The sequence below is a fragment of the Notamacropus eugenii genome, chromosome 7 (assembly GCF_028372415.1).
Source record: "Notamacropus eugenii isolate mMacEug1 chromosome 7, mMacEug1.pri_v2, whole genome shotgun sequence".
Classification (NCBI taxonomy): Eukaryota; Metazoa; Chordata; class Mammalia; order Diprotodontia; family Macropodidae; genus Notamacropus; species Notamacropus eugenii.
This window is the reverse complement of record NC_092878.1, coordinates 143,176,974-143,194,781: the sequence shown is the minus strand read 5'-3', so window position 1 is coordinate 143,194,781 and position 17,808 is coordinate 143,176,974. Positions and strand designations below refer to the sequence as shown.

At 37.3% G+C, this 17,808-nt stretch overlaps 1 protein-coding gene across 1 annotated transcript in view; it reads left to right on the top strand.

Annotated features, from left to right (window-relative positions):
* ARHGAP24 (Rho GTPase activating protein 24) overlaps positions 1 to 17,808 on the top strand; it is a 92,313-nt gene that overhangs the window by 58,211 nt on the left and 16,294 nt on the right. Inside the window, exons 4-5 of the mRNA XM_072622791.1 lie at positions 8,590 to 8,712; positions 12,799 to 13,006. Of these exons, the coding sequence (XP_072478892.1) occupies positions 8,590 to 8,712; positions 12,799 to 13,006 (331 nt within the window). The remainder of the gene's footprint in view (positions 1 to 8,589; positions 8,713 to 12,798; positions 13,007 to 17,808) is intronic.

Genomic DNA, 17,808 nt, shown 5'->3' with positions numbered 1-17,808 from the left:
TATTTTTATATGATCATTACAGTCTAAATTCTTTTGAAAGACAATTTTCACTCTTGATGACTTGTTTTATTAGGGAAAGGCTTTAAGACTCTCTTTTTGTAACAGTTCCCTATACTGTTTTGATCAATAATAGTTGATGCAACTAATATTTTCCACTACACTATTTTAAAAATTGTATGTGCATTTATTTTTTTCATAGAAAAGCTTCTGAACTTTGAGTTTGTTAATTTTATCTTTTATGAGCTCCTCTATACTTCATTTAAGAATTCTTTTCCTGATGATAATTGTTAAAGATTCATCTCTAATTTTTTATGTTGTCAATTTTATATTCATTTTAAACTTATTATTACATGTTGTAACATGCTGATAAAAATAATTTCTTCCCAAATGTTTTCCTATTTTCTCAGCAATTGGAAACTCCCAGAAAGAAAGCATTCTTTGAAGCCCCAATAACAAATATTCTTGGCTTTACCAAACTGTATATGCATATGTATATATGTGTATATATATATATATATATATATATGTGTGTGTGTGTGTGTGTGTGTGTGATAACCATATGTATCATGAAATTTTTTGCATGTGTGTAGCCTTTCAACAGTACTACAGATAAATTTCAGCTTATGCACTAATATAAAGGATAAAATGAAAGAGATAGTCTACATAAAACTTGATAAGATACTCCAAATTAAATCACCATACATTTTGATAACTTTGTTAATTTAATGCAAAGATGGAAATAGGTGAGGATAGGCAGGAATATATGGAAAATTGCGTTTCACATGAAGAAACTGTTGATTATACAAAAGTCTAACACATCGATAGTTGAAAACAAATGGAAGACATTGGGCAAGCTGAGAATCAAGTAATACCTCAAAAAATGAAATCGACTATATTTTAACAGGCAGGAAAATGCTAGTATGAAGTGAAATACCTGTTAAATCAGAGCATCAACTAGTCACAATTAAGATAAAAATTTAGAAGAAGGAAGAGTAGGGAGAAGAGGAAAGAAAAAAATGAGAAAATAATAAAAAAATGACATCATAAATTTGAACCAAATGGCCAAAGAACCACAAATATAATGACAACTATAGTAATTGCAGTAGAAATTAAAACAATGTGAAATAATTACTCCAACAAGGATACCAAAAAATCCTACAAAACACTGTAATCAGCAAACATCATACTTACTTACTAAATGGAGAGAGGTGGCTAACAAAAGCAACACTGGATCAGAATATAAATTCACTTGTAGAATCTTACTAAGAGAATGATGGATAATTATGAGCACTACTGTCCCAAAGCAGAATAGGCAGCAGAGTGTGAACAAAACAAACAGAAGTAAATGACTCCATGTGAAACTAGTTTAAAGCCAACTCATCGAGAATCGTATCCAACTAAGCAAAACTGTATAGCAAGGGCATACAAGGATGACAATGGAGGGATGAAAAATGGAAAAATTCATGAAAAAAATCAATAATTTTCTCCATCAAGGATAGTGTGACCCCACCATATTTTGACTCCAGTATCACAGTCCCTGAAATGCTTAGATGGGCTGTAGAAATGATTCAGGAGAATAGAAAGGAAATAGCCACTCTAGAGGAGACCCATGATGTGGTGATACAATCATGAGGTCGCTGAGTGAACAATATACAAAACATCAGAAGAAGGAGAAGAGACCAAAGGTGTGGGGGGGAACATCTAGGACCTTATTAGTACCCAAAAAAAGATGTCTGAAAGAACATCAATTATTACCTAGTTATAGTCCAACTTCCATATCTCCACAAAAGGTTTATAAAAGTCATCTATGGATAAACTGAGGGCATCTTCAATGAGGGGGTATTATTATTATTTGAGTATGTGAGAGTAGATACTCATCTACTTTTGAATTCTTAGTTTTGCTAGTATATTATTATGTACTTGTAATTTTGAAAATTTCCTCTATTGTGAATTCATGTCGTTCATTTTTTACTTAAATAATTTGATTTTCCTCTCTTTTTTTCTTGATTAAGTTTCTTACTGGATAACAATTTTATTGCTTTTCTTTTTTAAAGAAAAAATCCTCTCTTTTATTAATTCTATAATCTTTATGTTTCATTTTTCCCTATTTCTCCTCTAATTTTCAAGATTTATTCACTTGTATTTGTTTCAGGGCTGTTAATTTATTCAACTGGGTTTTTTTAAACCTGCAAGTTTATTATGTTGATTCTCTCATATTCTGCTTGTTAATATTTTTTCAGAGATAAAATTTTCCTCTGAGGACTTCATTCCTCAAGTTTAGATATATTTTCCCACTATCATTGTCTTTAAAATACTTAGTTTTTAAAAATTTATATTCTTATATTATTATTTATCTCTAAGTATTAGGTGCATATTTCCTTTATTATTATTTTAATTGCATTTTGGTCTATAAATATAATTATTATTTCTTTTTACATTAGGATTCTACCATTCTTCAGTATTTGATAAATTTTTGTAAAGATACTCTGAGCTATTGAGAAATATATGTATTCTCTCCTATTTAGTCAGCTGGTCAACAGGCATTTATTAAGCACTTACTGTGTGCATGGTGCGAAACACTAGGAATACAAAGAAAAACAAAATACAGTCTCTACTCTTAAAGAGTTCACAGCATTGTGGGAGAAATACTGTGTAAATAACCATGTATAAATGATATACATGGTATAAATTGGAGATTATCAAAAAGGGAAGGTGCTAGTATTAAGGGAAATTGTAAAAGGTTTCTTGTAGAAGATGAGATTTTACTAGAACTTGCAGGAAGTCAAAGTAACCAAGAAGCTGAGATGAGGAGGTAGAAAATTACATATATAAGGAATGGACATTGAAAATGCTTCAGAGTCAGAAAATGAAGTGTCCTATTCAAGGAACATCGAAGAGGTCAGGGTCACTGTATCCCAAAGTACATGGTGACAAGTAACATATAAAAAGACTGGAAAGTAGGAGGGGGGACCAGGTTATGAAGGGCTTTGAATGCCAACTCTAGAACTTTATATTTGATCCTGGTGGTGATAGGGAGCCACTAGAGTTTATTTAGTAGAGGGGACGACATGGTCAGACTTGCACTGGAGGAAAATCACTTTGAGAGCTAAGTGTAGGATGGTCTAAATGGAGAAGAGAATTATGGCAGGCAGATCCACCTCTGCCTCTGATTAGAATTTTAATGTTTATTTAACTTATTATTATAATATATTAGCATGTTAATTAATATATTTAATACTAATACTTAATACACATGCATTATATTCATTTATTAAGTTTTTGTGCCCTAAATCCATCAGTTGTTGTAAATGTCCTGTTCAAATCTTAGGATCTATATACCTCTTCAATTATCATTCATTAATCATCAGATATTCGTCATATCTAACTTTTCAGTAATGATATTCAGGCATTTAGCTTTTTCCTTGTTTACTTTTTTTTTTGTAAGATGTACATTATTTGAAAGAACACTGACATCTGCACTTCAGTGTGGTTGTCTGTTTCTTCCCATAACTCTAGCTACTGAGATGCTATGCTATTCAGTCCATATATATGTTAAGGTATATGCTAGTATTAATGTAATTTCCTTATTTATGGTGCCTATAAGAATAATTGGATACTAGACTTTGGGTCAGGAAAATCTAAGTTCCAATTCTTTCTCAAACACTAGCTGAATAACTAAGGAAGTAACTTAACATCTCTTAAGAATCAAACGAAATAATATATGTGAAGCCACTTTGTAACTCTTTAAGTGACACGAATTAGCTATTATTAATATTATAATAAACACATTTGCTTTTACTTTTCTTGTCATATCATGATTGCTACAGGCACTTTTAAAAAATTCTCTTATGGCATAGTACCTTCTACTTCAATCCTTTTTTAAAATTCCTTCCTAATCTTTCATTTAAATTATTATTATTTTTTTAAAAATAACATAGCATCGGTCTTTATCCTAATACTCTTTTGTTTATTGGGTGAATTAATCTCATTCTCATTACTGTGTGTTTTCCTCCAGTCTAATCTCTTATAATTTTTTTTTTCCTTTCTCAGTCCCTGTCCTAATTCACAAAGAATATGGGGAAAGAAAGGGAATGTAGTAAACCTTGATAATCTATAATTTAAATTCTTCTCATCCTGTTCTTCTGTCCTTCTTCTCTTCCCCCAGCCCAGACCCCAGTCACCATTTCTTATACTTTTTCCCTCCTTTTAATCCCCTCTTAATGATTCACCCTTCAAAGTTGATGCTTGTGAATATCCCCTTCCCAACACCACCCTCTCTCTTAAATCTCCTCCCTTCACCCTATCCCTACATGTTTCATTATTGAGTCTGATGTATTTCTATATCAAACTCTTAGGTGTTTCTCTGGTTGTGTATTTATTCATTCTTTACTTCATTCAGATAAGAATAAGGTTTATATGATGTCTGTTACTCCCACTTATGTTTGCATACTCTTCTGATAAATGAAAAATAATTACTTCTTTCATTATTAGTGATTTGTTTCCCTTTCCCCTCTTGGTTTTTCCCCCCTATCTTAAAGCCCACAAAACAGCAAAACCACCACCTGGACCTTGAATTTGGTTTCCTTACTCCCTGTGAGACCCTTGAAGACAATGAGGTTCTTTTCTTTTCTTTCTTTATTTGTTTGTTTGTTTATGGAATAAAATAAACATTTCCATAACATAGTACAATAAAAAAAGATTATTGCACATGGAACTGCAAATGTCCTACGTACAACTTGGTATTTCAAACATGCAACAAAATTATCATGTAAACTTTTTTTCTTCCTGTTTCTTTCTTTTTTATTTGAGTATAAGCCCTCCATCATCACTTATTTCGTTGTAGTTGCTCAAATGCATTCACTGCTTTAGATTTCTCTTGTGTTCACCCTCCAAAATTCTTCATAGCCTTTTGATCAAGATTGCTTAAAAGTCCTTGTAAGGCCAGTGCAATACCCACAGCAACCACTATGGATAAGCATATTTCCAGGGTAAATTTGCAAAATATAAATTCTCTTCCTCAAAGATGAAACCAAAATATTCAGATATCAGAAAGCCAATTCCACCATGGTAACCAAGAAGTTTATACACATCGTTAATATAGGGAGTGCCGCCAACCCCAAGCATTCCCTTCATCAGGCCTCCCCACAAACAAGCTCCCTTAGGCAAAATCCCTCCCTCTCCTACTCATGCTAGCTGCTCTGCTCTGCCTGCCCTCTCCCAGCTTTCCCTCACTCTCTCTTCCTGTTCCACCCTTTAGGCAAGCTCCTCCCACCATCCATTCCATGTGACTCAGGTTGTAGGCAGGGACAAAGCTCAAAGCAAGTCACATGGGCCTATTAAGGGGCAGGGAAGTTCTTCAAATTCCCTTAACATTACAGTCTTTGGTCAAAGGTCCATTTTTTCTTATACGCATTTTCTCTCATCTTTCAAAATACTGTTGTCAAAATTTCATCTCAAGTCGTCAACAAACATTTATTTAGTGCCTCTTGTATGCCAGGTTCTGTTCTAAATGTTAGGGATACAAAGACAGGCAAAAGTTGGTCCTTGATCCTTCACAGTAGATTCGGTATAATCTGATATGATCTTGACTGTGGATCCTTTGTATCTACATGCTTTCTTCTGGATATCTGCAGCATTTTTTTTCTTTTACCAGGAAAATCTTGATATATGTTATGATATTCCTGAATGTTTTCAACTTGGAAATTCTTTCAGGAGCTGAACTGTCTTTTTTTTTTTATATTTCTTTTCCCCTTTTCACTTTGTTGTCTGGTTCTAAATGATCTGAGCAATTTTTAAAAATAATTTGTTGTAGTATAATATCCACATCCTTTATTTGTTCATGATTTTCTGGGATTCTTAAATTCTGTCTCCTCAAATTTTTTTTCCAAGTCACTTGTTTTTGATAGTGGATACCTTCCATGATTTTCTAAACTTTTGCTCTTTTTATTTTATGCCAACATTGTTTGTTGTCTTATGGAGTCATTTACTTCTGTTTGTTTCATTCTTTTTTCCAAGAAGTTCACCACTTATAGTTTTCTGCGTTCTGTTATAAGGTAGAAGTTTATACACATGGTGGTACTCCCTATATTAATGATATGTATAAACTTTTCCTTCTAGGTTCTTCTTTTTTCCTTAAAAAAGCTAGATGAGACTTCACGGGCCATCTTGTCCAACTCTAACTTTGAACTGAAGCCCAGGGATTTGCCCAAATAATTTACCCAAAATCACACACAGGAACTGACAGGAGAAGAAGAGTTTGAACCCTGACTCTAGAGGTTACTCTTTAACAAAAAGCCTGGAAGCTTTCAGTCACAGTATTCTTATATAGTCTCCCATCTAAATACTAACCTAAACTAGCCCTGCTTAGCTTCTGAGATCAAAAAGGATCAGTTTTTTAATATTTTTTCATATATTTCAAAATTTTTCATATTTTTTCCCTTGTGTTTCATTTCTTACAGTCGCTGTAATCAAGTAATTTTTTTTCCCTTTGAGGTTCTATAGTACTTATTATGTAATTTTTCTTTTCTGGGTTTATTACTTAGACTTCTCCTAATCCACAGTATTTCTTCTTTGAGTGTGGAGTTTTCTTATTTTCTCATAACCTTTCTTCTTGGATTGAGACTTTGCACTATATCCAAACTCTATATCCTTCTACATTCTTGGAACCTCTGTTTGTTTTTTTTTTGTTTCTGTGCTATGGATCCTACTACTAGAATTCTGTGTGCAGTGAATGCAACCACCCTGTTGCCATCACTGGTTTATACCGGTGCTTCCTGGTATCACAAAGTAGATGCTGGCCTATGGTCTCATCAGCCATCTCTGACTCCTTCTTGCTAAGAAAAATATCCCCAACTGGGAGTTGATTACCTTTCCTAATACAGCTTTGGCTTGGCCCAACTGGATTCAAAGGGAGGACTCCCCCAGCCTCTTCCCTTCTATGGTTTTGCCTAGCCAGGACAGGAGACTGCTGGTCTTAGGCTACATTTAACAGAGCTCACATTCAATTTATCTCTCCCCTCACTACCACCCAATATTCCCTATTCTTAGTGTGCAGTTTTCTGATAATTTGTTTATGTAATAATGAGATGAATGAGTTTACTATTATTTCTCTCTGATTTTCTTGTTCATTGTTCCATCTGGTCTCCCTTGCAGTATTTGCTGGAGTGTTTGTCAGGAACAGCTAGGGTGGTGCAGAGGATAGAGTTCTTGGGCCTGGAATCAAGAAAACTCATATCTCTAAATTCAAATCTGGCCTCAGACACTTAACTAGCTGTGTGACCCTAGACAACTCACTCAACCCATTTGCCTCAGTTTCCTCATTTATAAAATTAGCTGGAGAAGGAAATGACAAATCACTCCAAAATCTTTGCCAAGGAAACCCCAAATGGAATCACAGAGAATTGGACATGACTGAAACAACTGAGCAAAATAATTATCATATCTGGGGTCCTAGAATTTTTTAAACTTTACTATCTTACCTGGAAATCTTTGACCAGTTTTTTCCTGGACTTCCCACCCTACTTCCATCAAGAAGAATTAAATTTTTTTATAAACTATCTTTATTTATGAAAAATTATTCTCTTTCTCCTACTTTTCTATTGATTTGTTCCCCTCATACTATTTGTTCCTTGGATTTTTTTGTTAACTGAAGCCCTCCTTTCTTTATCAATGATTTTCAGACAATATTTGTTTAAAGAAAAATTTGAAAACCATCAAAAATGCTTTACACTGCCCCCCAACAGATATATTTCTCTCTAGCTGCATAAAAACATACATTGCATTTCTTAGTCTTATACTGCTATTTGAATCTATTTATGCTTCTCTTTGATGAATTTGCATGTTGAACCCTTTCCAACTTCTGGAAACTTCTAAAATAATTACTTGTCTTGAGTTTATTTATTATAAGCAAAGAGTAATGTTATGATAGTCTTATTTATTTACTTGAAATATGAGATTTTTTTTAATGAGTACTTTGGAAGTCTGACTGGAGTGATTTTTTTTTTTTAGTTAAGTTTGGGCTTTCTACTGTCATTCTGTAGATTCTTTCATGTACTTTGTATTATGTATCCAGCACTCTTGGGCAACTTTCCTATAATTTTCCAAAGTATGGTATTCATAGTTTTTTAAAAAAATTTTTTTCTGGAATATTTATAGTTTTTAGATTATATCTTTACACCATCTTCAATTTCAGCATTCTCATTTTGTAGAGCTCTCCTGTGCTCTTCCTGTTTTTTATTTTGGTTTTGATTAGTTAGTTTTCCTTTTGCCATGACATTTTTTTTAATTCCAATTCTCTTTTTCTCTTTTTCAGAGATCTTCTGTTTTAGATAGTTCCTTCCTAAGTCAGGTTTCTATCCTTAGCTCTTTCTAATCATTTTGTCAGTGACTTAGATAAAGACACCGATGGCATACTTATACTCAAAACAGAGAGGGATAAATAATAAATTGTTTGACAGAATCAGATCCTGGTATGGTACACAGTCCCTGTGCTTGCATCATGCATGTAGTGTGTGACAGTAGTTATTGGGGAATCTCTTGGTGGCAAAATTTTATCTGGGACTTGCTGATATGTCACCGTTTTTTTTATAGGAAGAGATCAACATCAGACGTCAGCAAACCATGAGACCTACCTCCTCATGGCATACACACAGAATGATATGGAAGAGTGGCTGAAGTCTCTTCGCAGTGTCATATGGACACCTTTTGGTGGAGGTGAGTTGATTTAAATGTGATGAAAAAGCAGACATGATGAAAAAAATTCTATGCCACAGTTCTTTGTTGTGACTTTTTTTCCCTATCAGATCAGAGGCTATTATTTTGATATCAGCATCTGTCTTCAAATAGATGAATATTGAACTATGTGGAGTTGGGGAGGAATGACTCTCATGTATGGACATAGTGGACCTCTTGTTAGATGGTAGAAGTCTCACCGTCACCATCTCAGAACAGAAAGAAGCTTGCCATATACAGTGATGTAATCCCCCCTACCCTCCCAAGAGAAAAAAAAAATTTCTTATGAGGTAATTCCTATAGGAAGGACACAGGTCTGTGAGGTAAGAGTAATCACTGCCATAGTGAGGGCCCAATTGAGATTGTTTACATTTTATATACACACATATATACATGTATGTATACATACACATATATACACACATGTATATATATGTATGTATACATATGTGTGTATACATTTGTTATGGTTCTGGTTGGCAGAATTTTGTGATTTTCTCCAAAATTCTCTGGTTTTTCAAAATTATTTTTCTTTATCATATTTTTTTGTATAAGTTTGTCTCCTGGTTCTGCTCACTTTACATTAGTTTATACAGGTCCTGCCTTTCATCTCATCATTTCTTGTGGAGCAAGGTTTCATTATATTTACATATCATAATGTCTTTAGTCACTCTCTAATAGAATGTACATATATGTCTTTCCTTTTATCTCATGGGGGTATATTTCTAAGGGTGGTATTGCTGAGGATGTATAGTTTATGGACTTCTTGGCACAGTCCCAATTTGCTTTTCAGAATGACTTTATCAGTTCACAGATCCACCAGTAGCACTCCATTATGGGCGTTTTCCTGAAGCCTCTCTACCAGATGCTGCTTTTGGTTTTTGCCAGTTTGACGCATATGAGGTATTTCTAGGCTGTGCCTGACTCAGACCAGATTCCTGATAGTTTACATTCAATGTTAGAACAAAAAGGTCATTCAACCGTAAAGAGGATTTCTTAAAGCAGATTTAGTGAGCAGTACTTAGCAAGAGGGCATTTTTCTCTCCTGCCTTTTTCGCGTTGTTCAGTCTGTGACTGGATTTATTGCCTATGTTAGTGACTGGCCAGAGCTAAAGGCAGAAACAGAGATTATAATAGTTGGGAGAGTCCCTGGTATAATTGTCCTGCCCTTGGTGCTTCCATTGAGAAAAGAGAGGAGAATGAGAAGGATGCAAAGCAACATCCGTTCTCCTCAACATGTGTTGAGAACATAGGGTTGTTTTGTGTGTGACATGATTTCCAAGGGAGCATTGGTAGTAGGAAGACAAAAGAAGGAGCTCATGGAGAGTGTCAGATGTTAAGTGGTGATGTAAAGGAAACCCCAGCAGCTCCTTTATGTGTTACTGAGGGACCTCCTCACCTCTGATACCTACTCACTGCCCATTAACCCACCTATCAGCAGTCCATAAGGACAAGATGGGATGCTGAGGACTATATCAGTTAAATGGTGTTACTCATTAAGTTAGAACTAATAGGTAAAAGGAGACTGGGAATCTACATATTTCATTTACCAAAATTGTCACTCTCTTTTTTCCTTCATCGGATACCTGGGAGTTTGTCCTTTCTATCAGACTCTTTTCTTCAAGGACTTCAATTTACTTTGACAATGCTCATCATTTTCTATATCAAATTAATACTCATCTCTAGATGATAGAGGAAAGGATCTATGTCAAATAGCTTGCCAATGACAAAAAGGAAACAGTCCCTGTCCTCACTGAGCTTGTGTGCACACATATGCATAAAATATGTACAAAATAAAATGGGGGGCAAGGAAAGCATTATCAATCATATTGCCCAAAAAGACAGGAAAGCTCAGAAGAAATTTCTCTACATCACAGCACCACACATTTATTCTAATTAAGTCTCTTCTTCATATCACATATCTCAATATCACAATCTCTTTCAACCTAAATTTCTTCTGAGGGAAATTATTATTAAATAACCAATTATTTGGGGAAATCTAGTGTTTTTTTTTCCCCTTCCTATCTCCTCATTTTCTATTGGGTCAAGTCAGCATCTGAAGGACATTGCTGATAATGAGACTGGATTAACTTTCTCCTCTGTTTTGCTCAGTCCCCACCCAAGTAGGGAAGACCTTTATGTTCTGCTCTGGCTTGGGGTGGGAGGGTGGAGGAGATCCTTTATCTAGATTGCCGGAGGGTGAGGGTGATCTGGGATGAGAGCATTCAAAGTTACGTCTCCCAGCCCCTTATTAGAATGATTCACCCCTCATTATAATATCATTCTTCTCATTAATTATTAACTTGTCAGAATTGACTGCCACCCTCAGGAATACCTACTCTTTCAAGGGCATCTAAGCATTGAGTGGGTTCCATAAGAGGTCTTTGGCATTCAAGAGTTCGGCCAACCCCTTTTGTTAATTATCAGCAAGCAATAATTAATAGAATGTTTAATCATCCAGAAACTATGTCTCACTTTTTATATGTCGTAATTCATCTGTGAAACAGAAATAATAACGCCTCCTACCTCACAAGGTTGTAGTGTGGATTGAATGAGAGAACATGTGAGCAGTGCTTTGGAAATCAGCACTAGATCAATGCTTTTTCTACAGTGCTTTCAGTCGGGCACCTTCAATTCCACCACCACCTTCTGACCCGCATTTTCCTCTTTTTTTTATGTGTTATCTTCCCCCATTATAGGGTGAGCTCCTTGAGGAGCAGCTAGGTGATAGAATGAGTAGAGTTGAGCCTCAGACACTTACTAGCTGTGTGACCTTGGGCAAGTCACTTAGTCCTATTTGCCTCAGTTTCCTCACTGATATCTTTGCCGAGAAAATCCCACTCCACTTTCAGCATTCCCCCACTCCACTTTCAGGCCATTTTTCCTTAAACATAATCATTCCATTTCTAGTCAACAGAGTTGCAATCTATGGAAATTTAGTTGTATGAATTTGGAGTCATATTTTTTTCCTGTTTTCTGTTAGAAAAATAATGGTCACTACTAAAATATAAGACTAGAATCATATGATCATAGTGCTACAACTGAACATGACCCTACTGACCCTCTAGTCCAATCCCCTCATTTTACAAATGAGAAACAGGAAACTCTTGGAAACCGAAGGGATTTGCACAGGATTATACAAGTAGTAAGGCTTTGCTCCTCCCACTCACTCTCCCCACTGTTCCACAAGAAGGTTTGGGCCAAACGAAAGTCAGCTGAGTATAGGATTCATGCATCTTAAAGATGATATTTTGGAGGGGGAAGGGTAGGGCAGTTGGGGTTAAGGGACTTGCCCAAGGTCACACAGTTAGTAAGTGTCAAGTGTCTGAGGTCAGATTTGAACTCAGATCCTCCTGACTTCAGGGCCAGGGCTCTATTCATGGCATCACCTAGCTTTCCCAACTGCTGATCAGCACCAGGACCAGGCTAGTGTTCCTAGGCTTCTTCTTTCTAAAAATATGCCTTATTGACGCCTTTTGTCTGTGTTGCTGTCACTTGCTTTATAATGTCCTCTTTCTACCTCAAATGCCCTTTCATATAATAAAGAAACAGTTAAGTTAAATAGATCAACGTACTGGCCATTTCTGACATTCTATGCCTCATTCCATACCTACAGTTTGCCACATCTCTGCTTGATGGACGGAGGCACTCTTCCGTCTTATCTAAGTATTCATCTCAGCGACTGATCTGATTTTTCTGATGTTACCTCACTATTTTCCTGTACTTTATGGTGACCATTGTATAAATTGCCCTGATTTTGCATCAGATCACATACGTCTTTCCAAGTTACCTAGAATTCTTCATATTTGTAATTTCTTACAGCATAACACTATTCCATTATGTTCATAGTATGCAGTTTATTCAGAGTTTGCCCAATTGTTGAGGACCCACTTTAGAAAAACAGAAATGACACTGTCTTTGAAAATGCCTATTCAACAGTCCTTTGGGATGATTTAGACAGATGAAGTCCAGCTTAGAGTCAGTTTCCTTCTCATGTGTTAGCATTCAGACAGATAAACAGAACCATTTTCCCTAATGCCAGATACACTTGTTTTTGTTCCCTGTCAGGCATTTTTGGACAGACACTAGAAGAAACAGTCCGCTTTGAGAAGAGATATGGGAACTTCCTGGCCCCCATGTTAGTGGAACAATGTGTGGATTTTATCCGACAGTGGGGGCTAAAGGAAGAAGGTCTGTTTCAACGTTCAGGCCAAACTCACCTTGTGAAAGAACTACGAGATGCCTTTGACCATGGAGAGAGGCCCTCTTTTGACAGGTAAGTCAAAAAAAGGTCACCAAACATTTATTAAGCACCTACCATATACCACTCATTGTGCTAAGTGTTGGGGATACAAAAAAAAAGGCAAAAATACAGTCCCTGTTCTCAAGTACCTTACAGTCTAATATGGGAACAACATGACAGCTATCTACAAACAAGTTATAAAGACAAGGGAGGGATGAAACTCCTTATGAAGGTGAGTCAGATCAGGACCAAAGGGAACACTGAATGTGTGCCTTCATCAGGCAATGGAAGCTTCTTGTAGCATGAAGACACCTGCCAGATGGATAAGCACTGAAAAAACTTTCCTGAAAGGGGCAGGTTAACTGTATAGGCCAACATTGGTTCCCCCTCCTTCAGCCTTTATGTCCATGGAGGGCAAGCTTCCCTAGCTCAGCCAGCAGCATGGTTTTAAGAAGACTCAGAGATAGTTCCATCATATTGGAAAGAGATGTAATCACCAATATGTTAAATGGTGGCTAGGTAATCATAATTCTAATCATTATGGCTAGCATTTATAGAGCACTGATAGTGCCAAGTACTGCACTAAGCACTTTACAAATATTATCTCATTTTTTTCTCATAACAACTCTGTGAGGTAGGTGCTGTTATTATCCTTATTTTACAGTTGGAGAAACTGAGGCAAATAGTGGTTTAGTAACTTGCCCAGGGTCACACAGCTGGTAAATGTCTAAGGCTGGATTTGAATTTAGGTCTTCTTGACTCCAGGCCCAGCCCTCTATCCATCATGCCTCACAGCTGACTTGTATAATGGAAAGAGACATATCACCAGTATGTCAAATGGTTCCTGGGTGCCCTTAAAGGCACAGACTGGCTTCCCTTGAGAACACACCAGCAATCATCATCCCAAATTAGGAATATTTCAAGGAATATCCCTAGCCCTCCTGAGTAAGACTCTACAGAGGGTAGGAAAAGAGTAAAATGGTCATGGAATTGATGGATCTCTCACAGTAACAGGAGGTGGTGCTTTTTAGAAGGTCTTAAAGGGCCTGCCTTTGAGCCGGTGTGTGGCATAAGTAAATGGAATCATGGCCCTGTCATGGACCTTCTAGTCTCTTGGCCCTATTCCAACTCACATTCTCAAAGAAGAATCTCAGGTTTCAGACCAAGGCTACATTTCCTCCTCAGTGTTATAACGGTACCCCAGAGGATCCAGGGAGTCATTATCTAATGCTGTTGGTTCAAGTCCTTAGCTGGGTGCTTTCCCACTGAGAAATGACCGGTTTTGTCAGATAACTTTAAGCATCTTCTAGAAATGAGTTTTTACTAAGGTGGTATGGAGTTGGTACAAAAAATGCCCCATGTCAGTGATACACTCACCCAATAACACATACAGAATCCAAGGGAAACCTAGAGATCACAGGTGATGGTGGGATGCTATTAGGATTCTCATGGGATTTGGAAAATCTCACATCCTCCAGAACCTTAGAAATGCACGAAGGCCTCTTCTACCTATAGGCAGGAGCAGGGAAGAGGATACCCAGGCCAAAGCCTCTCCTTGCCCCCAAGTGGTTCCTCCTCAGGGATCTTATTAGAAAACTACCCTTGCTTCAACCTCTCAAATGATGTTCGTTCTAAACTTATTTAATAATTTATACACAACCCCTGGAGCATGGCCAAGTTTCCTAATCATATCTGAACATAATTTCTGTGCAATATAGCACATTAGCTCCAAGGACTTCTTGAACTTTGATTGATTGGGCATCTTATCATTTACTTTATGTGGTTGTGTGATTGAATAAGTTAATCAACCCCATGCTTACACATAAATAAACTCAAAATAGCCTATGGTCATGGACAAACAGTGGAAATAGCAATGAGTCTAGAAAAAATATTCATTGAAGAGGGGAATAGCTATCCCAATTCCTATCATAAGTGAACAGACCTTTTCCTGACTAGAGTAGCAAGAAGGGTGTTGAGGCTGAGTATCGAGACTTGACCAGAATGATTCCAATGGCCATAGGGCCTGACCTAAAAACATTTCTAAAGCTTCTATAGTGCTGAAACATATTCTGACCCATGATTACGTGAAATCATTTGAATATATAGAGGATAAGTCAAGAATTGTCTCATATGACAAATATTCCAAGTGCTATGAGAACATTTTCCCATTCATAGTATAGGAAAACTAAACTACTAGGTGGTGAGTCAACAGAAGAACTCACAGTAATTAGAGGAAAAGAAGAATTCAAGGACAAATCTGTCCCATATAGAAAAGTCATAAGACAAGGGAATGGAAGGTAAGTTAGCATGATACATAAACACCATCAGAAAGACAGATACTCCTTCTGTTACATTTATTTAAGAGATACCTGTATCTAGGCCACAGCATTTGAGAAGAGAATGGTAACTTTGGTAAGATAGAAGTTGAGGACTACAGGGCCATTTTTGGAACTAAGACAGAGACGGGGGAAGGAGAACATCGCAGTCCCTGCAAATGACAGTGATGACTTTGTTGGTCTTTCTTAATGGGTTTTTCCCACTAAGACTCATAATACTTCCTACAGAGGATTGAGAATATATACCAAACTCTCTTCTAAGTAGCAGACTACAAGTGACCATTGTGTTCTACTCATTCTACAAGAAACACTTAAAGAAAGTACCTAATGCATAGAGCCTTTGGAAGCCTTTGGCCTTGGAGGACTGAGTTACAAAAACTCTCTGTATCTGGCTTATCTTCAGAATTCCTGAAAGTTATTGCTGGCATCAACAAAGGAATGCATGTGGTGGCCTGGCATGCCTAGACTCAACCTGAATAAATGTTTTTATTGGAACCAGTTGCCATCTGTTTAGGATAGTAGCAGAGCAGTGCAAACAAGGGGCTGGAACTTTGTACCTCAACACTCTGACTGTCCCTTCAGCTTGTATAGAAGCATACAGAAGAATACGGTCATTGTCGCAAGATCAGCCTAAGGGTCCTGGTCTTTCCACCTTTGAAGTTAATCCAGGGAAATTTGATGTTAGGTATTCAGTTGTACTAGAAGAAAAAAAGGAGTGGTTGAGACAGAAGCTTAGCGAGAGGACAAACATGATCTGATTGTGTAAGTGGAATGCAAGATATGCCCAAGCTCTCCTACTCCTGGCTGTTCCATGAAAGATCTAGAAAAATGTCTTTATCTGTGATGAATGATCTCAGAGAAGATATCAAGCCACCCAGTCCATATGTACCACCCATAACAGTGATACCTAAGAAGAATAGAGAGATATGTATGTGTATCGACTGACACATCTTAAACCAGTCGTGTCAAACTCAAACAGAAATGAGGGTTTGCTAGGGTTGGAAGCTCAATTCCATGTGGACAGTCTCGGGCGGATAAAGGTGGGAACTTCTAAATCTTAGAGTTCTCACGAGACCCCCCAGGAAACGGCTGGGAATCGAGGTGAACCGAGCTATCTCATGTATTTCCGCCTCTTCCCGTGAGAAACGTGATGGGAGAGAGCTCTCCCCGCCCTCGAGATTGTCCCGGATTGGAGCACACCTAGTTACCTAACAGGCACGGTATTCAGATGCAAACTATGCCGCTGCAGAGCTTAAGTAGGATCAGGAAAGCCTGAAAGCTCTCTTGGGCGGAGGGGCGCGGAGCGGACAGGACAACAAGGCTCCGCTTTTCCTCTCTCCTCTCTCCCCTCCCCCTCTCTCCCCGCTTATACTTCTACTTCCAATCTCTTATTGTAAGATCTTTGCCTCCTTGGGAGATCTTTCTCTTTCCCTCCTAAGGAAGAATTCCCCTGCACTTGTAACTAGACCCTGAAATAAAGCTCAACCCTTGTTCGACTCTGGAACGTCCTTTCTCTCATACGAGCATCCGGTTTGGCCAACTGAAGACCTCGGGAGGCCTCTAGGCCTGGCAAGGGTTGATAATTCATACATAAGCATCCATGTGGGGAGCATATTGACTTGGTTTTAAAATATAATGTTATCTGTGTTTTATTGTATTTTATTTGTTTTGTTACATATTTCTCAATTACATTTTAATCTGGTTTTAGCTGCACTTGGAGAGTTGTAGGCTACATGTGGCCTGTGAGTGATGTGTTTGACATCTCTACCTTAAACAAAAGAATTAAGGCACCAATACACCATGCCAGGAATACCAAATGCTCTGTATTGGCAGTGGTTTTCTGGCTAGACCTGTGCAACAGCTATTGCCAGCTGCCATTGGCTAGTTGGGAAAGATCAAGAGAAGCCCTGGACCAAGAGGATGATGGTCCTAGCTGCATTGGCTCACAGAGAACTGACCAACAACACCTGTTTTCCCCTTCACAAAAGCTGGAATTTCTTGCAAAATATCTGATCATTGAGGAAATTCAAAGATTGTTTATGGAGTAAAGTTCTAAATTTGGACTGACAGTACTCCACTGACATATTCTGATCAGGTCCAAGTTAGATGCTGTTTGCCAGAGACGGGTGTAGCACTAGCTAACTTTATGTTCAGTTACATTACCAGACTGGAAGAACCAATAGCAATTCAGAAATCTTGTCTTAGCACAGAAACTATAGTGATATCCAAAAAAGGAATGAAAGCTGTTTATAGCAATCAAAGAGATGGAAAACAGATGGCTGAAAGTTTGGGATTTCCACCACAGAGCATGCCCACTGAATTTATGAGCCTTGTGTCATTGCACCTACTCTCTTTACCTCAGTTGCTTGTGGATGAAGGGTAAAGATGGTCAACAAATAACTGTGAGAACTGCAAGATAAAAAGTGAAGCAGTAAATATTTCAAGGACTCAAGTTCCAGCGTCTTGAAGCCATTTTATTGTAGAGATAGTTGTCAAAAT